This window comes from Phoenix dactylifera, chromosome 17 (genome assembly GCF_009389715.1).
Source record: "Phoenix dactylifera cultivar Barhee BC4 chromosome 17, palm_55x_up_171113_PBpolish2nd_filt_p, whole genome shotgun sequence".
Taxonomy (NCBI): Eukaryota; Viridiplantae; Streptophyta; class Magnoliopsida; order Arecales; family Arecaceae; genus Phoenix; species Phoenix dactylifera.
The window spans coordinates 4,115,769-4,138,393 of NC_052408.1; the positions used below are offsets into that span (position 1 = coordinate 4,115,769).

General features: G+C 36.2%; 1 protein-coding gene across 1 annotated transcript; it reads right to left on the reverse strand.

The window, feature by feature from the left end:
• Positions 1 to 1,713: 1,713 nt before the first annotated feature.
• Positions 1,714 to 21,559, reverse strand: LOC103696863 (calcium-dependent protein kinase 18-like). Its single transcript, XM_008778585.4, has 12 exons — positions 21,045 to 21,559; positions 18,143 to 18,273; positions 17,291 to 17,332; positions 16,887 to 16,998; positions 16,715 to 16,793; positions 16,407 to 16,576; positions 15,038 to 15,164; positions 14,651 to 14,766; positions 14,455 to 14,562; positions 5,398 to 5,460; positions 3,315 to 3,488; positions 1,714 to 2,399 (listed from the first exon to the last, which is right to left on the reverse strand). Exons 1-12 carry the CDS (start codon positions 21,396 to 21,398, stop codon positions 2,235 to 2,237), a joined length of 1,641 nt encoding a protein of 546 aa, XP_008776807.2. The 5' UTR covers positions 21,399 to 21,559; the 3' UTR covers positions 1,714 to 2,234.
• Positions 21,560 to 22,625: the final 1,066 nt, after the last annotated feature.

Genomic DNA, 22,625 nt, shown 5'->3' on the forward strand with positions numbered 1-22,625 from the left:
TCCGAAGACAGATAGCATGACTCATGGGTCATAAGATTATAACATACAAGTTCTCATGTCAACAAAGATAGTAAGTTAACTAGTGATTTATGGAATATACATGAATTGAAACACAACAATGGCTTAATTTTGTGGGATTTGTCTATTTGACTTGGCTGCTACTCTAATAATTTCTACACATCCTCCTAAATTAGACCCCATGGCACATTTTGACTAGCTGTTTTAAAATTTTATTTTCTTAATTGTTATTCATTTCTGAAATTATATTGGAATATATATATATATATATATATATATATATATATATATATTGGGAGGTGAAATACATAATTTTACAAGAGGGAAAACTAGTATATCACAAGCAAATCATACTTCTCCAAGGAACAAAATAGTTTCTTTCTCAAAATGAAAAGGTAATGAATTTTTTATTTTATGGCCTAATAGTTTGTCATTTCTACAATTTTTGTTTTCCTGATCAGGAAATATGACATTTTCTGATAAGTATTTCAGTAGTTAGTCTATCAGCATTTTCTTTTCTTTGATCAATAGGCATTACATCTCTCCCTATTCTTTTGATCCTAAAATATCAGCAAATATATGTAGTTCTCACTTATTTAGTAGCCCACTAAATGAGAGGATAAACAAGAATGAAACAGATTGATTGCATAGGAAATGTGACATCGCATTTTTCACCAGCATGATATCAAGTCTATTTATATATGCTGCATCACAAGATATAAACAGGTCAGAGAACATTTCCCTTTCATTTATGATCTTCAGAAAATTATAGATGCCATGTGGTGAACGAGATCATGGAATAATCATATGCATAAAACTGCATGGAAATAGCTTTCTTAAATGAAGCAAGCCTCTTCCTTCACACTTTTTTTTATAAAAAAAATGTAGTTGAAAGAATCTCTCCATCTCTGTTCATGTTAAGCATCATTTTTAAAAGGCAAGAGATTGCACAGCATTCCCAGCAGCTCATATGTCTACAGAGAGGCAAACAAAGTAACCCTCTTCTTGTTTTGGATGTGTTTATACTAGAAGTGTATGATCTATCGGTCCTATTAAAAAAAAAAAACATCTGTAAAGTTTTTTTCATATTAGGCACTCGAATTTGCTAATGAATAGACGAAAACCTCCAAGTTCCCAAATGCATTGCAGGCAATTTAGAGTAACCTTGGGTTAAACATGTGATAAAATTAATCACCAAAGCTAAATCAAAAATAAAAATACAAAGGAGATGGAAGCAATAAATAGGAAGAACATACATGAATAGGAAGAATACACATTCAAAATTTTCTGGATATATTACATAAAAATGTTTTTATAAAAAAAATCAAAGTGTACTAAATATAAAGATGGTTTAATAAGACATTAGATCTAGAAACAATTTAGTTGTGGCACGAGCAAATTTTTCAAAACCAGTATGATATGGAAATGCATGTCTAATGCTTCAATTCTAGCAATGCTCTCAGTGTTTGATATGGTATTTGCCCAACCAATTGATGCAGCATGGTCCATTCGCAGTCAGAATTGGTTCCAGTAAAGTAATCTCGTGAGTCTATGCCTTCCCCAAATATATTTTTCTGAGAAAACGCCAACTCTAAAGTATATTAATATTTATATTTCATTTTTGTTCCTTGTATTTTTCTTTCAAAAATAAAAGCGGTAGGAAGAGAAGCTAAACATTTGTCCTACAGAGACATATCTCAAAAAGGCAGCCTTTCTATTTCATATGGCCGGTTACAACCAGAAATGATCTTAAGACACAAAACAGCATACCTAAGCCCAAAAAAAATATTAAAAAATATGAAGAAAAGAAATATACAAGGGGTAAGGCAAGCAAATGTGTGCTATGAATTCTAAAGACCAATTTGCATTGGAATATATAATCACATTACATTTGTGGTAAGAAGTGGATGCAACCTTCTCCCCACGGCATCAGAATGTACAATAAGCAGGATGGGAGAGCAACTACATCTGATCAGGTATTGGTGGCTCCCAGGAATCTTTTTTCTGAAGCACTCTTCAGGTGTAACAGGTCTCACAAACTGCACGCTTGCAATTCACAAAAAAAAAAATGATGATCACGTAAACCTATGACAAGAAATGTGAGCAGGGGAAGGTAATGGAGGTTCAACATATGCAACAAAACTGTTCTAAGATCAGAACTCCAGCATAGCATCTCCCTGCCTCTCTCACTCCCTCCTCTTCAATGGCCTTACTATCTACAGTCTCTGATGACATCGAATGCCAGATGGACTGGGAACATTGCATGAGCCCATGCTTGCAGTTCTTAAAAGCTTGCGGAATTCAGACAAGCTTATCCTCCCATCCTTATCAATGTCAGCCTCCTCCAACAGTGGCTCGATAGAGCCCTTTAGCCCTGCGTGCTGCACCAAAAACAAACCTCCATAAGAACTAGTTTCTAGTCTTAACTATCTTCGTAGTCAAGATGAAAACTTACTCATAGATACAAAAGAGATCCACACATACCTTGGACCAAGGTACACCATCTCGGTACCGGATCTCGTACTGTGCCACACTAGCACAATGTCAGTACGGTATGGTACGAAATTTTATTGGCGTACCAAGTATTAGTACGCCATCCATACCGAGTACCGGTGCCGAACCGGTATGGTATGGTATGCCCCGTACCGTCCGATTCGGGCCGGTACGGCGTACCTTGCCCTGGGCAATTCTCTTGTGTTTAGAAATCTTGTATCCGCATGCATCATGAAGTGTGTTCAATTATTTGGTTGCACTCGTAACACTTCCAAGGAATCACTCTACAGATGCACACAAGCATGCACACACATACACACAAAGGAGATGACTTTAATATTTCCAGAGGATAACTAAATTGATCATGTCCTGCAACAATGGTGGAATATTCAGAGAGATAATCAGGACCTCCCCCCACCCACCCTCTCCTCCCCCGACTTTTTGTGGAGAGAAGATAATCTGGACCGTTTGCAGATTCTAAATATCTTAAAGCACATAATAATAATGAAGTGGTTTTAAAAGTGCAGGGCCATAGATCAAGATAAATCTTTTGTGATGCTACTAAAAAACCATTCGTTTAGGGGATCACTCAACAAAATAGCATCAAGTCCTTAATACATTTAAAAGTTTGTTTAGATGCATTTTATGTATTAGAAATCATGATAAAAGATCTGACTTATTGCTTCAGATGTCCCACGATGTATATTTACAGCAGGACAACCAATTTGGTTATGCCCTAAAACATTAGAGCCATAAAACATTGTGCAAGAGAACTATATCAAGTCAAGATATAGGCAATTTACCATTCTAAGTTCCTCAGGTGTGATATATCCATCTCTATCCACATCAAATTTCTCAAAAGCAGCTTGACAGCGTTTACGCCATTTTTCACAGTCATGCTCCTCCATCTGATGCACATGCAAAGTTGCTGCCACAAATTCAGGGAAATCGACCAGCCCATCCGTGTTGCTGTCGATCTGTTTTGAAAGAATGAAAACTTTAGCTCCATTTAGAAATCACCAAAGCCAAGCATGTATAAAACGAACAGATCCATTTTAAAACTGGATAGTCAATACCAATTAAGAATGCACATCAAACTAACATTGTTTCCCTGTTTTGAGACATACAGCGGTAATAGGCTACCGCCTGAGATTGGACCCAGGACCTCTCCTCAAGAGGAGAGGGTGCCAACCAGCTCAACCAAGTCCTGTTGGCATATATCAGAAGAACTAAGAATAATAGAACATGCTTGAATAGGATATTACAGAAGAAATGCAAATAGCAATTATCTATGGTGATGCATCAACTCGAATTCAGTAGCGTCAAAGAGTTTGCAAATCTTGAGGATTTTGATTAAAAAGCTTTTTTGAGCAAAAGGTGGTTATTTTCCACCACCTGGGGTTGAACCTCTCCTATGGAGAGTTGGGTGCCAGCTAGCTGATATAACAGTTGCTGCCATCATGGTTAAAAAAGTTATAATATTTTTTCGGCATGAAGGAGATAATATGCTGCCTCACCGCATGTTGCATACATCTAACCCTCCACAGACCCAGTAGCAAAAAGAGCCTCAACCGCTAGGCTGCCCATAAAGGAGACAATATACTGTAGCAAACAGTCAATAGAGGGCTGCATCTTTTTATTCTTGTGCAATTAAGGAAGGTAAAGGTCTTAATAAAAAGCCAAGTAAGAATTTTGGTTTAACTCCACTAATACCATTGTAGACACCTTGTTAATGAGCATAATTGTTACAATTTTCCAAACAGGTAAAAGGTTTACACAGACTGCTTAGTAATTCATTATTATTGCTTCTTAACATAAACTTTAATTATTTATTTAACACTTTGTGTTGGTGATGTACAAATTAAACTTTGCGCAAGTATACAAACAAATAGGATATCACACCAACTACCCTCATTACTGTCGAAAAATTTGTTTATCAAGAGCAACTTGGATGAGATTTTTTAACTCTACTTTACATGGTCGGCGGAACTGTCTTGAACCCCCTAGTTCAGAGCGTACCAAGCCGCACCAACAGTGGACTGGGATAGTTCCGGGAACCAAAATGAGAAACTGGCGACGGAGGAAAAGAAGGAGAAGAAAAAGAGAAAAAGAGAGAGAGAGAGAGAATAAGGGAGGGAGGGAGGGAGGGAGGGAGAGGAAGGAAGAAAAAGGGAGGTGGAGGCTGGCTGGGGGAGGTGGAGGGGATCCAAAAAAAAATTAAGAGAAGTCGGCAAGCAATTTACCGACTTAACTTAAAAATCTTGAAATTAAAAAGGAACCCCCTCCGAGACCCTATTTCAAACGAAATAGGAGAACCGGATGTTGAGCCCCTCCTCCGCGCGGATCGCCGCCGTCCTCTCTCCCCCTTCTCTCTCTCTCTTTTCCTCTCTCCCGTTCTCCCTCCCCCCCCCCCTCTACTATGTCGGTACGGGCCCGGCATGGAACAACATAGGGGCATACCGACCCGTACCGCTAGGCAAACAGTCTAAGCTTCGATTCCAGCAAATCAATCCTTGCTAGTTTAGGTAAGAGATCTTTTAGCACAAACCCTTTATTTAATCTCTTTGGGATAACTTTTAGTATAACCCTGTAAGGACTAGAGGTAGCACATTTCAAATATTCAAAGTGAAGACAAGTAAGCATATTGCACCATTATGCATGAAAGCACCCATTTTTAGTATCATGGAAAGAATGTTGTCCTCAGAAATAACCATCACTAAATATTACTAACACAGTATGCAGGTATCAATGTGTTTTTCATCAATCAGAGCATGTCAATAGATTTAGAGCTACAATACTCTGGCAGTTGCATGACATAAAGCAAAATATTCGTGTTGTAATTATCAAATACCCCAATATTGAATGTACAAAAAAATGGTCACTTACAGCTTCAAGAATCTCCAGAACAGGTGGTTCTTTTAATCTCCAAGGAAGATCTTTTGCAAGAGCCTGTACAGTTTTCAACATAAGTAGGCAATGAGATGGACAATAATATAGTCTGCAATAATAACCTTGTGAACTGTACTAAATGATCAATCATGTTCGTACATACATGGTTAAATAATAGCTCCTCATCTACATAAAAAAAAGGGGGTCACCAACCCTTTACCAAGTTGGTAAAGGGGCAGCATGTTAACTTACTGGAACTACATCTCTCCATAAAAATTATTGGAACTACATCAAAGGATGACGAGATAAAAGGAGATAAGAGATGTCAATGCTCCTCAGCCTAGTATGATCTACGTATTGAACAAAACTTTTCCTCATGCTTTCCAAACCTCTCTGCGGAGAGCATGTGCCATATCATTCCACCTCTAGAGCCTTCCCAGCTGTCGCCTGACCTTATTGCTTCAAATTGACTAGTAGCAAGTTAATTATTATATAGAACATCACCAGAAGACGTGCAATCTCTCAATCCACGTCCACAACTCTATGAAGCAAGTTGCAGCTTGTACAAACATCAAATGTTGACATCTAAAACATCTTGAAGTTTATGAGGTGAAGCCACGTTCCTCATTTACATGGGTACTCTAACCAGCAAGGTCAGAAAATGACCTAACAAAATGTTAGCCAAGACTCTTCAGAGTCAATTACTTTCAGTAGAGATAATAGAAGATCACCATTTACCATGAAGAGAGCACTCAAGAGACTAAACTACTTTGAGATCCATGTCACTTAGGTTTTAGCAGAAAGTTGTTATTTAATCCCCCACTGCCCTTACATCAGGATATGAATCATACTAACAGCTCAAAAAAGTCCCAAGCAAATCCAGCTGAAAATTTTTCGAAACCTAAGATTAGCATTTTTGGTGCATAAACCTACCATTAACTTTATCGGCAACCCTCATCCAAACCCACTCTTAAACTCTTCAATACTGATAATGACATCTCTGCAAAGCACTAAAATATCGAAAGACCTACAATGAAAGCACCAATATAGAATCTTTCATTAAAATCAAATGTCTAGAAATCCTTGATCTCCATAACAACTTAATATACATTTGTTCAAATTCTCAACCCTCATAGTTTCTAGTTGAAAGTGAAAGCCAACATTTTCTGTCAGAACCATCAATGCTGTCATCTATGCAGGTTGGAAGTTCTAGCTCATCCACAACTAGGTTGCTTAAAGTATTTGATAATTCTACTATATCTTTTCCTCAGAAAGGAATGCCCAAAATCATCATTAACCATAGAATGTTTGAAAATGATATTTCTAGAATGGGTCATATAGCTTTAGTAAATCCTTTCCAATGTAATATACTCAGGCATATTATTAATATCATATTCCCATAAATATCTTAGTTTCAGGATAGTGAACTGATGAATATTTGTCCAGTGCAAGTATGATGGAGCTATATGGTATTCTGCTCCACAACCTGTTGAGATGCTGATTGTCTTGATTTGGTCATTAACTACATAAAGAGTTACAGCTTGGTTGTTGAAAGTGACCTAAGAAAGCCCCTTCTTATGCTGATGTGGAGCAGAGAAGAAAACCACTGGAATTTTGTGTCTACAATACAAAATTTATAATCATGAGACTATTCCAGTAACCATGAGCAATTTTAATCCTACTGAGACTAAAAGTTGTTAATAATAATGGATAATAGTAAGTGGCATAGTCTTAATGTAATTGATTCAACCATTCATGTAAGATGATCAATGGCAGAGATAGGGTGGGCGAGGGGGATATTGCCCTTCCCCCTGAAATTTCAGTTTTCATGAGCAATAATAATGGATAAATAGTAAGTGACCTAGTATTAAGGTAATTGATTCAACCATTCATGTAAGATGATCAATGGCGGAGATAGGGAGGATGAGGGGGGCAATTGCCTTTCCCCCTGAAATTTTAGTTTTCACGAGATTTGCTTTAGAACTGTTATATTTTGCCCCTTCATGTCTCTTCAAATTTTGAAAAAGCTGGGCACTAACAAATCAGAATCCATATTAGCTTGCCTTGCTCGTAGCAAAGATCTCTTATTCTAGATGTTCTATTTCCATATGTGGATGTGGTTAACTTTTATTGAACCGTAAATCTCTTTCAATCAATCAATATCATCCATATTCATATATATACACAGCTTGGATTTATTATAACAATGCCTTTTTTCTTCTAAACAACAAATCCACCCATGATCCACCCACTAGAGTTTCAATCTTCCAACACCAAGCATCCCACCTTCCCACGTACTTTTCAAACCGGTTTAACCCACTTTGAATTCAGTGCTAAATAGAAAACCAAAAGAAGAAAAATATGAGGAATTTCTAAGAGGAGGTTTTTCATTGAAGAAGGAAATAAGGAGGAACATAAATGATTTTCCTTGCAACCCATGTATGTATATTCCTCCAATTTATTTATTGTCTACTTGTTTGTCCCTTTTTCGCAATTTTGTGTGAGAGAAGATAAGAAACTAACCCTTTTCTAAACTTCATAAAAGATGTTTAACAACTGAAGAACAAAAAAATTCAAATTTTATAGTAGGTCAATAGAGATGTCGGTAGACCTACGAAAATTCTCCTCTAACAATTATCATGTCCAACCATAAGATGAAGTATCTATATCTCACAACTTATTCATGTGTTTCTTTATGTTTCTAGCATGCCTTTGCTACATCCAAGTTTTACTCTTATAAACTTTCCTTCTTCAATTGCCTTCATGATTAAAAATTCATTGTGAAAGGTTGAGAAGGTGCACAAGTCTGAAGCTCATCAAGGCTGTGATTAGCCATTTCTTGTCCGATTTATTATTTATGTATATTACATGCTAAAATGTTTAAAAGGAAAAAAATATTGTTGATTTGATTTTATTATTCCCTCCCCCCGCCCCACCCACCCCCCCACAATAAAATCCTAGCTCCACCACTGAAAATGATTTATTATCATATTTCGAATGTCAAGAAAGATTAGGAATATGAAGAGTACTATTTCAAAGTTATATTAACAAAATAAGATCTAGCTTTCCTCTGTATTTTGACAAGTTTAACTTCTGAAGTAGATCAGCAAAAGCTTGAGATCTATGCTACATATGCCAATAATACTCTGTCACTACAAATATACCAGTAAATCAATATAGTAAGCATGATAATTTAATTTAATTTCCACATCTGGTGAATTGGCAAATGCAAGGTTGTCAAAACTGGTGCTTAGGTGCCTAGAGATACCAAACTGCCTAGGCAACTACTGTTTAGCCATAGAATCCCCCCCCTCCTTTTATAACATTGTGTTATATTCTTTTTATTAGTTTCTGTTGTTCGTGACTCAAGAAAGCTATACATAAGGGTGTCATGGTGCCTCAAGGAAGCTATACATAAGGGTGTCATGGTGCCGAGCTTCATCAAGCCTGGTTTGAAATTAATTTCGAGCTTGAATTCTAAGATCAAGCTTGACCTGTTTATAACTTTTTCCAGCTCACTTCGAATATTGGATCAAGCCAAAGATGAGCCTAATTGATTAGCCGATAATCCAAAATTGAATAAAATCAATTAGAGCTTGGTTCAAGCCTAAATTAGCATTTAATTGATTCAAAGAACAAAAATTCACAAATTAAAATCTTAATCTAATAATCAATTATAATATATAACATATATATACAGAGAGGTCAACTAGGACTCGTTCCACCGAATTTCAAGTTGGATCCAATTTGGTGAAATCAAAAGATAGGAATCCAATATTGATGATCCTAATTATTTTGATCTACTATCTCTAAACTACTTACAAAGCAAAAATCATGTGACTTACAGATATCTAGCCTATGCATCAAGTCGTCCGAAATGAATTGTTTAAATAATATAATACAATGCTTGCTTTGACCACTTGATGTATAGGCTAGGGTTTGCTTTATCGCATGATTTTTTGTATATAAATGATTTAGAGGTAAAAGATCATATTCAATAGGATTGGACTTGGAATCTAATCAACTGGGTCCTATCCCACCTCTCACTGTCTCTCTCTCTATATATATATACACACACATACACACATATATATAAGAATGGACTATGCTCCGAGAGGGGAGGATATCTACTCCTCTTGAGAGGGGAGGATATCTACTCCTCTCATGTCCACAATCAATAATCAGGCATTCAAATCGAAGATCCACACTATTGATCATGATCTGTACTACTAAAAATGCCTTGAAAATCATGTATTTTGGTGGTCTCTAACTTGTGCATCAAGTATACCAAAAGAATGGACAATTTTCATTGGGCTAGGGTGATAAAATATTTAAATTAAAAATTCACCTAATTGATCATGATCTACACATGTTCTAACATAATAGATTGCAAATCAATAGATTTTAATGCTTAGATTATAGCAGAGTATGGAGTCTCATCAATTTTAACAATCCATCTTTGTATCTAACTAATGCAGATGTCAGAGAGTACCAAAGCACATGACTTTTGGATGTTAAACATTATAGATCATGATCAACAGTGTGGTTCTTCAATTTGGATGCCTAATTATTGATTTTGGACCTCGAAAGAGCATATATTCTCTCCTCTCAAAAGGAGCAACGTGCATCTCATATTATATATATATATATAAAGAGAGAGAGAGAGAGAGAGAGAGAGAGAGAGAGAGGCCAGAATGCTCTTGAGAGCATTTCCAAATGCTTCACTGATAGAAATTCAGGAAGGACCTCCCAAAATAAAATCAGCAGGGCCATGATCTAAGATTATAAAATAGTTAGACACTAAAAATCATTTTTAGATCTCTCTTGCCTATGCATCTAGCTAGTAAAAAAATGAACAGTAGCAATATAGCTAATGAGCAAAAACATAATATACACTATTTAATGTGCAATTCCAAACAGATGATCTTGATCTAAATATTTTAAAATAAAACATGATATCATACCGTTGAAATTGTCAATTTTGTTTTCCTTGAGTGCATAAGACCTAAAAAATTTTATATATCACAGAACATGATTGATGATGCTGATTTTATTTTGAGAGGCCCTAAATTGATTTCCATTTGTAAGCATTTGGAGCCAAATGCTCTCAAAATTCAAAAGAATTCCAGCCTCTCTCTCTCTCTCTCTCTCTCTCTCTATATATATATATATATATATATATATATGTATGTATGTATGTATGTGTATATATATATATATATATATATGTATGTATGTATGTATGTATGTTTATTAAGTCTGATCAAGTTGGTCAATTTTTAACTCAGTTCAAGCCTATGTTTTTGGTTTACGCCTGGTTCATCTAGCTTCAAACATAGCTTGATTCGAGTTTTGTTTTTTTCAAGCTGAACTTGAGCCAAGCATAAGTTGTTCAATTCGTTCGACTAGCCTAGCTATATAGAAATGAAAATGGCAAATGTTATTACTTTCTTAAACAAGAAACCCTATTACACCACCCATCCATCTCTCTTTGACATAACCCAAGAGCAAAGGGCTGCTCTCTACCCCACCAAATACCACCCTCCTATCCAGCAACCTTTTGGCCTCCAACAGCCCTCCAATATCCCTCCGACCGCTAGAAGCCTTCCAACAGTCTACTGGCTACCTTTTAACCACCCAAAGATGAATTTTGCCCTTTATCTTTAAATGAGCCTTCTTTTTCCCCTTTTCCTAATACTTCTTACTTTCTCTTCTTTTCTTTCTTTATTTCTTCTCCTATAGTCTTTTTCTTCCTCTTCTCCTACCCCTTTCTTCTCCTTTTCATATTATTTCCCTTGTTTTCATCTTTTTTTTCATTTTTATCTGTTTTTACCCTTTTTTCGTGTATTTCTTCCATTTTTTCTCTAATTTTCATCTTCTATCCCTTGTTTTTACTTTGTTTTTGTTTCCACCTTTATTTTTTCTCTCATTTTCCCTATTGCATTTTATTTTCTATTTTTATTTTGTTTATCACTTGATTCCTGCATCTTGTTTTGTAGTACATAAATTATTGCAAAGTTTTTTGTTAAATACTTAAATACAAAGCATTTATTAGCTATTTCTTATTAGTTGTGTTGTGTGAAGACCTTTATGTTTTTTTTTATTTCTTTTTCAAATGTGGACTGCCTCAACCACTAGCACTCTACCTAATCACCTAAAGTGGTGCCTATGCGATGGGGGCCATACCAAGGTCTATTTTTCCAACCGTATTGTACCGTACCAATAAGCTATCAATATGGTATCGAGGTTTAGTTCGATATATGAGCCAATGTAGTCTGTACAGGTCCGAACCAAGCGGAACCATCCTATGCTGCTCGAAATCATCTGAAATCAGATGTGTATCGTACTAACCTATATAACCCAGTTTCAAATGGTAACCTTATAAAAAGTGAGAAATGGGAGTTGAAAGTAGTCTCAGTATGGGGTGTGTATTGTACCATTCTGAACCCGTAATGTACCAGCATGATACCTGGCACCAAGATTGCACGCCTTAACTGTACCATCTAAGATCTGCTTAAAGATTTGGGAGATAACAACATATATAGCTGGCCATTTCATAATAGTATCCTAGACAAATAAGATATTTCTTTATTTGTCTTCTCCATACATTTAAAATTCTTTTTCATGTCTAGGTAACCTTTGGAGGGTTGTTCCCTTGTTGTATAAGGTTGAATTATGAGGAACACGATACGCGTCTTTCCTCACCAACTAGCCTTGTAGGTTTCATTACAGGTTAATCCCTTCACTTTTGCCTTGACCAACATTTCAGCACCAACCCTAGAGGGTTGACATTGGATTGATAAACGATTGCAAAATCTACTCAATCCTTCCATGGAGCCTTCTCAATTTATAGTTGCATTCTATAATTGATGATGTTTTAGAAGCATCAACAACTATTTATGCTCCATCCTTGATGACGCCTTTTCATCTTAGAGTTTCTTCATATTGATGGAAAAAGGCTTAGATCGTGATGATCAAGGGTTTAAACATCGATACCAAGTGCTATATAGTTTTGTTGCAAAACAATACAACACCAAGATGATCAGGATGGGCTGAGACACACAATATCAACAAGAAGCATGCAATTTATACGATCAGTATGCGCTGCTGATACACTGTTGCTGACCATTTCGAGAGAACTGGTATCCCACATCCATACTGGTACTATTTTTCTATCACATATTACTCGTGGTACCATACCAAATCCTGCAATATTTCAATTCTTGGTGGTGGTGGTGGGGGCGTGATGATGATGATGATGATGACGATGATTATTTTAGAAGCATCAACAACTATTAAAGAGATGTAGACCGCTAGGATATAGAATTACAATGACTAACTGAGAATGCAAAGGCATGCAAAATGTTAAGGTGTTTGTGTTCTTCATCTGTCATGCCAGCAAAAGAACTAGAAGTTTTCTAAGGCCAAAATTACAGAACCTGCATTTTAAAGGCGATTATAATGCCTCTACTTTGTGGCCTTTATATGACAACATTGTCATCTTCATTCAGAAATAACAATTTAAAAGTTAAAAGATTGTTTCCAAGAAACTCCTCTTGTACGATTTGCAAATGGAAATTTGAACTAAATGGACTTCCAAAGTGTCCTCATTCATTTAAAAGAAAGATGTACCAAGTTGAATTTTCATTTGCCTTAAGGTTCCAGGGCCCAGGTTATAAAGTACAGGATGTATGCTTCTCCAAGAAACATCGCTATGGCTTGGTCATTGGCCAGCTCTTCCTCTCTGATTTGTTGCTTAGGGATCAAGCTATCAACTTATATAACAACTTGTGATCTTCATTCAGAAATAACTTATATAACAACATTGTGATCTTCATTCAGAAATAACAATTTAAAAAGTTAAAAGATCATCTCCAAGAAGCTCCTTTTGTCCAATTTGTAAATGAAAATTTGAACTAAATGGACTTTCAAAGTGTCCTCATTCATTTAAAGGAAAGATGTAACAAGTTCAATTTTCATTTGCTTTAAGGTTCCAGGGCCCAAGTTGTATAATACAGGAGGTATGCTTCTCCAAGAAACATCACTATGGCTTGGTCATTGGCCAGCTCTCCCTCTATCTGATTTGTGGCTTAGGGATCAATTTATTAACTATAAAATAGTCAGTGAGTATCTTTGCCAATCAAAGACCGCCGAACCGGTACTGCGACCCATACTGGTCGGCGGCCGGTATGGTTTGGTATCGGTTCGGTATCGAACCGGAACCGGTACACGTAGGGTGTGTCGGTTCCGTATCGGCACGCCCAATTTATTTTTTTAACTTTTCAAGAATATTTAATTGGTAATTATTCTTTTTAAAATTTTTCAATGATTTTAAATCTAATTTGATTTTTTTGGGTGTTTTCTTGATATTTTTTGATTTTTTTGATGTTTTTATGATCCTGGTTTAACTTAAATGATTCATTTTAATATTTTAAAATAATACCACAGTCAACCCGGTTCGAAATTGGGTTGACTAGGTGCAAACCGGCCGGTTCGCATTGAGTCGGCATTGAACCGGCCAGTTCCGGCCGGTCCAATAGAGATTTCGGCCGGTAGAGGCCGGAATCGAATTGAAATACAGAACCAACCCAGTTTCGCACCTGGTCAGCTAGGTACTGTCTGAACCAGACGATTCGGCCCAGTTCGGCAGACCTTGTTGCCGGTTAATGCTAATAAATGAACACCAAATAGATGGCAACACAAAACAGAAAAAGCAAATGTCTTGAAGAATTACTTAAAATAGTGTTTCACAAAACACAGAGTTAAGAAATGACATTGTCTTCTAACACTATATGTTCAATGCGAATATGTAATATATTTTTGCAATACATCATTACCTAGAGCTAAGAAGCCAAGAAGCCAGCAAGAAAGCAAAATGTTTGGAAATTGATAACCTTTAAAGCATATCGTGACTAAGCAGAGAGGTAGAAAGAAACAAGTATATGGCAGATAAATGACGATTCAAACACCCATAAACAGCCAAGTCCATAAAGACCAGAGTCCATAAGATCAATGATAAAAAAAATAGAGCATATGATGAATATATTGACATACTTGTCTCATTTCTTCAAGACTAATGGAACCACTTTTGTCAACATCAATTGCATCAAATTGGTCCTTAAGACCAGCCAACTCCTCCTCATTGAGCGTACTTGCCAGTGCCTGCAGAACAAAATCATTTATCATTAGAGTCTAAAAGAAGCTTTCAGAAAACAACTGATGATACAATTTTCCACGTGTATTTGTTTACCCTAAGTGCAAACTGCTTGAAACGGCTGTACTTCACAAATTGGCGCATGTTGGACAGTACAGATATATCTAATGGGATCTCTGATGCGTCTCCCCCTTCTCTCACCCATGGGTGTGCTGAAAATATAAAGATCCACCAGGAGAAAATTAAGACCTCCCTCACGAGCTGAATGAACCTAATAAATATTTGACAACTAGATGCTCAAAATGATAGAATCAAAAATCATCATGCTTAGCTATAAAAAAGAAATTCTGCTAATGAATTAGCATCAGAGACAGTAAGACCAATCTCAGAAGGTAAATTCATTTCTTTTTCAGTTCAATAAACCATGGAAAATATCTAGTATTCAATTGTTAGCCGGAAGAAATAAAAAGACTCGCAACATACACAAAGCTTGAGCAGCAGTCAGTCTCGCACGAGGATCTTTCACTAATAACTTTTTAACAAAATCTTTTGCGCTGTTGCTTATGCTTGGCCATGGCTTTCGACGAAAATCAGGCTTGTTCCTTAGGACCTGCAAACCAGCACCATATTATAAGGATGACTGCAGTTCCTGCACTAGCAATGGAACATCTAAAGAACATATATTTTTGCATCTATTAATAGCGAACCCTTCTGCAACATTAAAGCATTGACCAAATTGTTCTGACAGCATATATTAACTATCAGAGCTTCCTCATCTAAAAAAAATAGAGACCACAAACTGAACCTCACTAAAAAAAAAAAAAAAATCAAAGAGTAACGGTTCAGTTAGTATCTTTTCTATTTTCTTTGCTTCTACTAAACATTCCAAACCTGCATGAAGATATGTATGCATCCACAATTGTGAAACAATAAGAGTTCTCTTTAGAAAAGATGAAATACGCGAGGAATGCTTGTCCCATTGTAACATCCACGGGCCTAAGGTTTCAAACTTCTGATTTGCTTTTTTTCTCTTGCTTACATTGAGAATGCTTTAGTTATAACTCAGAAGAGGTGAACACCTCATAATAGCTTTTTCTCTTTTTTTAATTAACAAGATCATGGTTTCAAATTTCTAATGATTCTTCAACAAAAGCATCGCTGCTTGTTCTTTATTGTCCGTGTTTTTGAGATTCTCGGGAAATTATGATGAAATATGCATTTTCTCCACTCGGAAGTATTTCCATTGTCAATACTGTCATTTCTTTTCACAAGTAACTCACAAAAAGCATAATAACTTTGTAGAAATGTGTGCTAAATTTCTTATGGTAAGAATGGAGCAAACTCTGCACTACTAGTGGCAGATTTTAAATGTTAAGGTCAAGCAGTAAAAGTCAGGATCTAGTACTTTATAAAGCAATAACCTAAACAGAAATATCAACCTTATTAGAAACTGATGCCATCCAAACAGGATGGGTACCAGAAAGTTGGCCCATAGCAGATGGCCAGCAACATGAATGGCATGCCTGAGGGCAGAGGCTAGATCTAATCAATGATAAGATATGACCATACTAGTCCATTTCTAAATTCATAATCCTTTGGTTAAGCACTAGTGCTCTGTACTCAGGTTCATGACGGCAGTCTCATCCTTAAGACAAAGCATGCGAGAGAAACGTAATATGGCAATTACTATTCCTCTAGACTTAAGCAGTAGCATAGATATTCTATACCGGACAAAGCACTCATCTCGAGCAAGCAGCAGGGCCAATCACAAATATTCCAAACAACAATCATAAGAATTGGGAGAATATGAGTAGTAGTTGTGATCATCTAATGAAATAGACTGCAAAATTACCTCCTTAAAAATTCCATCCTCAGTTCTATCCCAAAAGGGACGTCTTCCACAAAGCAAAATGTAGGTTATCACCCCTATGCTCCATACATCTGACTCAGGCCCAGACTTGCGTTTTAATACTTCTGGAGCAACATAATAGGCACTGCCAACAATGTCATGGAATTTCCTCCCTGCAAATGGCCATGTTTAAGCAATCATTCCTATACAACAATCTATCAAATATAAACATTGCAATTTGCAGTAAATATGAATGAATTTTATAACAAGTACAGGAATCTACGAAGTTCAGAAAAGGCTTTCAAACAAACCAGGCTTTATAAAATCAGAAAGGCCAAAATCTGTTGCCTTAAGAGGTGAGTCCTCTTTAGCTGATTTGAAAAGAAAGTTCTGCGCAAGGAAATGGTATGGTATCATAAAACTAACAATCACTAGGTTTTTGAGATAGAGTTTCACAAGACTATTTAGGTGCTTGACTTGTACCTCAGGCTTCATATCTCGATGTACTAAACCATGCAAATGACACTCAGCTGCAACTTTGAGCATCTGCCGTACAACTACTGCAGCATCTTTCTCAGTATAACGACTATCCTTCCTAGATAGAGAAGATCAACCAAGAATCAGCTCACTATCTTCTAAACTAATTAGAGGAGAATATTTAATGTTGAATAATTCAAACATAAAGTGAAAAATAATAAAACTTCGAAGAGCAAAAGGATAATAATAAAAAAATAAATTAAAATTAAACCCAGGGATACAAATTGAAGCTGGCAAAACATAACTTTTAAGAGTATAAGAGCTGCATGGCATAATTTTTCTTTGTTATATCAGATGATAAAAAGGAAATCATAAAGGACATGAACAATAGGATAAATAAATAAACTTACTTGCCCAATATCCGATCCAGTAGTTCACCACCCTCACATAACCTAATCAAGAAAAGAAAAAAGAAACATTACATCCCAAAGAAGCTTGATCATAGAAAAGATTAAGCAGAACAGAATGCTGATGTGACCTCTGTGTGACTAAGTCCAGCACTTCTTAGATTTTCATTTTCCAAAGAAAGTACAAATACAATTCTCTGAACTAGTGTTTTTCCAAATAGAATTTTTACAGGGAAACCATTTTCATGAAAGTGTATATATTTAGATCAAATTCAACACCAAGGTATGATATGTTTTGTGGAAAAATGAGAAAACAGAAGATCATGCATCATCAATCCATATTTCTGTTTTATGCTCCAAAGAAAAGGGGTATCAATTTTTCCATCAAATGGGCTTTTTGCTAGTGGAAGCTAGTTTTAGAGCTAATCTTCATATCACTGTATGGTGAATGAGATTGGATTTTTATAATTCATCAATTATCAAGGAAACAAGTATGTCAAGCCTACTTCATTTCAAAAAGATAAATGATATAGAAACTACTAACTGGTCCATCAATAAAATCTTATATAATAATCATGGGGCAAGAAAGCATGTTGACACGGTTAATTATTAAGCCAAAGTGGCACCATAAACTGAATAATGCATGTCATGTCCCGTGTATACTATATCTTTTAGCACAAAAATATATTAAGTCACTAATCATTCTTGGAAGGCTCAATATGACAGGTAAAACCATGTTAATAAAAAAAAAGAATGAATTAGAAAAGAAACAGATTAAATAAGCAGGAACAGAATATAAAAGAGTGTTGCATAAATATGACATTTTATAAAAAAAAAAAACAAGGAAAAACTTACTCCATAACTATATACACATAAGATTCATCTTCAAATGCATTATGGAAGCGGACAACATTCTCGTGGCCTTTCAGGGCTTGCAGTATCTTTACTTCCCTCTTCACATCCTCCACAGCAATAGGAAGAATCATCTGCCACAGTATTAAAACCTTGTATAGACTAATGACACATATTTGAAGAGCAAATGAGAATCAAAAATTAAAAGAAAAATGTTCAGACAGCTTACACATTTATTCATCCGTTCTGACTTTTACAATAGTGATCAGCTTAACTATTCAGTTCACAAACTCAATGTTATATACATGAGCATTTCAAATCCAGCTGAACTTCTTCATCCTTTCCTTTTTTTCAAAAAACATTCTACTGTATCCAGCCTTTGGAACAAGAAAGGAAGGCTGATGTTCCTAGTTCCCATTAATTTCCAGTTTCCAGAGATTTTTCAAACTCTCTTGACAAAATTTTACATCAATGTTCACAATACAGGATTGTTTACTATAATAATAATTACGTCCCATCCTTCAAATGTATATCATCGTTAGTTCTGATTGTATACATTCATATAGCTTCATTATGTCAATGAAAAGGCTTCCATTATGAAGATTTGCCAAAAAAAATAGTCCTGCTTACCAAATGCTTGTTGCACTGAATCGTATTTCATATCTGCTGATCCCTCCCATATATTAATTGTGATGCCTTTAAAGGATCTGCTATTACAGTTTTTAATATCCATAAAACTGTAGCAGCATTTTACAACCATATTCCCATTTTATTCTTTGTCTTCTTCTGTTGTCCTGAAGAAGCATTTCTTCTGCCACATTTTCCATTAAGGTTTAGTCCACATGACTCCCAATTTTTTAAGTTTCATTCTCTTAATTCTTCCTGCTCATTGTATTGGTAAGTATCCGCATTGTTCTTGCAATGTTTTAATCCTAAATTAGTGGAAGATCGCCCACCTCTAGCTGATATCATTCGCCCAACTAGTGTGTGAAGACAAGTCAAATAACTAAAACTTCAGTTACAACATCCTATTCATTCCATGTAGTTTTCTCCTGGAGGTTAGGAGATTATAGTATGTGTCATCAATGTCATAGTCATCAATATTAAGGTTCCAATTTTGCATTTTCTTAAGCAACAGATGCATTTTGGTCAGATTTCCATTTGTGATGTTTGCTAGAAAGACTTCAGTCAGGCAAACAATTAAATTGTTGTTGCACATGCTTCACCAAGTAAGGTTGTCAATTCTGTTCACCTAATGCTGAATCCAGAAAAAGGTGATGCTGTAACAACTTTATGAACCTCCCTCTAAAACCAAGGCCAACCCTCAACGAAATGTATTTACAACTGCTGGTGACTAGGTATAAACTTTAGGTTGATCCCTCCAGCTCCTTGAGCTTGCACTTCCTCAGCTTTGTTATAAACAAAGAGAATTTTCCTCCATAATCCATAACTAGCATGTGGAAAGCATTAATCAAGATGGCATTTCTAATGCCGGTAGGCCACCTCTAGTTTCGGAAAACGAAAAGAAATAATAATTACAAGAAATCACAGTTGCTGACTGATGTTCTTAACATCAACAACCCCTCCCCGCTTCCATTCATCATCCAAAACCAGGAGATGGAGCACTGGACTCTTGCCTATAGGGTGGACAAGCTAACACAGCATTTGCTGATCAACATAGCACAAATAAAACCCACTGTAAAGTCCTGCTTCATGATCTTTTAGCAAAAGTAAGACTGAGTTTTCTACATGACATGTTCTAAAGCTCTGAGCCTTCAACAATCATCGCAACTTCTAAAGCTTATGTTCATTTTTTCAGGTAAAGTTCTAGATTCAATGGTTCGTCCTACGAAATTTTTACAGGGATGAGGATAACTTTAGATCCATAGAGTTTTTTGATGTTTTAAAAAGCTCCAGTCGAATACGGACCTGCCTACATGTTTCCTGAACCAAACTTTGACTGTAATATTGCAGCGAAAGAGAATGGAAGGATTTGTAGAGGCTAAAACTTTCACATAAACTACCATTCTAGGATATGTTACAAAGTGCGAATTCAGAGTGGACCAATGTAGAGGCTCAAAGTTGTGGTAATAATCTCAGTGAATACATTATAAGCTTATAAAGATGCAATTTTAGTATTTTACCATCCATGTGAAATGACAGAGGATCGATTATTATGAAAGATAATGGAAAAGTTTAACAAATATATTAATTTCACTCTCTTTTTTTCACATAAGGATTAAGCTTCACCCATCGAGTAGCCAACCCCACAGTCTTTCAATTTCAGAGAGACAAGTTCTCCTATGAGAAATTAGGAAAACAATTGAGCTCACAATCACCTATATTATTAATTGTATTGATTCTTTTCATCCAATATTAATTAAGGCATGTAATAATGATAAAAATTGTATCCATTAACTCCTTAATTGACCTACGCTTTGAAGAATCCTTTTATCCTAGGAAATCAAGATGACAAAATGACGGGACAAACATGAATTGGATAACATTTATTGAAATATGGCAAGGATAGGTCCAGATAAGGTTGATAAGAACAGTCTAAGTTGGAGAAGAAAAAAAAAGGAATTAGGACAAGCTTAGAAGGAACCAATTGCAATCGCAATTTTCAAATCTGAGACCTAGCAGAGTCCATATTCATTCCAAACTATCTCCCCTCCCATCCAAACCAAACAAGCTTCCAATACCCATAGACAAAGTAGCAATTATATCAAAGTTTAAAATTTGTCTGGGAATCAGAACACGTGGATTCTAATCCGACATCCACATGCAGATTCTAGGAAACAAAAAAAGCTATAAATTTCGCCAACCTAACCCGAAAGGATCCAAAAAAATAAAAAAGGTTGAATCTTTTCATAAAAGAAAAGGCAATCCATGCCAAAAGAGCTACCTTATTCTTGTCGATCCTCTTGACCGCTACCCGGTCCCCATTGGCCTTGTCGGTGGCGATAAAGGTGTATCCGAATTGTCCATGGCCGAGGAGCTTCCCGATGGAATACCGGCTGTCGAAGTGCTTGGCGTAGCCAAAGTCGGTCCTTTTCCCATACGGCACGGAGCCGCTCGGCCGTCGCCGATGTCTATCTCTCTGCTGCCGTGGATGCTGCGACGAGTTCCTTTGCGCCTCCCGCGGCTTCTGCTGCGGTCCGCTGCACGGCGGGGTCTGCGCCGCCGCTGGGTCCCGGTGCCCGGCGCTGCCGCTGGAGGAGCCACCTACCTTGATAGCGCTGGAAAGGCAAGAGCCCATTCTCTTCTTCTCTGGCGACCTCTTAAGTTTGAGGAGATAATAAGCATCAATACATGAAATGGGTGATGATGATGATGATGATATTATAATGTTAGAGGAGGGGGGTGGGGAAGCGCTTAAGAGCAATCAATAGCTACAGAGATGGGCAGAGAGAGAGAGGGGGGGGGGGGGGGGGGGGGGGGGGGAGGCGCGCAGAGAAGGGGGAAGGAAGGGTTGAGGAAGATGGGGGGGAAGAAAGGAAATGGTCAAAGGAGACTTTCCTTCAAGAAAGGAGAGAGAAGGGTGGTGGTTTGAAGGTAAAACAACCCCCTCCCCTGCTCTAATAAAATTGTTTATTAGATGAGATGGATAAAATGAAATGGCAAAAAATAAACAAATAAAAAAATCTATTGGGAGAGAAAGAGAAAGAGGAAAGGAAAGAGAAGGAGATTAATGTTGCTGTTTGCTATTGCTGCCTTGGGGTTTCCTAGATCATGCTTGTTAAAGTTAGTTGAATTTTTTTTTCCTCTCTATTTCTTTTTTTATATATTTTATATTTTGTTTCAGATGTGAGAATACCCTTTCAATGTGAACTATAGAAGAATATTATTTTTAAGTCGTCAAAAGCTAGAAATTGGTTGAATGGTGCTTGAGGCCCTGACGCCTATCCGGTCTTATGTATTGCATCAAATCCTTATGATAAATAGATGAATGATCTAAGATGGTATCATTTTTCTTAATAATATAATATTGATAAATAGTTCGATTCCTCGACTAAAGTAAGATGTTATTAACTCTCATAATAGAAATGAAATTAGTGACTTTTTCTAGTAGTCTCGTCCCTCCTACTGTACGGTGTAATCTTAAATATTTGAATAAAAATATCTCATTTTATTCTATTAATTTTTGTTCCTTTTCTCATCAACATAAATAAATAAATAAGAAACTCTATAAGGAGGGATTGTAAAATATTACGAAGAACTCTAGAATGTATATCATGTTTTATTCTATTCTCAAGGGCTAACTAATATACAAATGTATAAAATTCTCTTTGTACACAATAAAATTTTACTATGATGTTATCAAGAGTTAAAATGTGAGTAACCAATAACATAGCAAATCTTAGGATATAATGTCGTACACACATAGAAAAGATCAATCTTAATACCTTACTAATATAATCCAATATAATTGATACAAAGACCAATACTTAGAATCCTTAGTTTATATTATCTAACCTATTCTCTC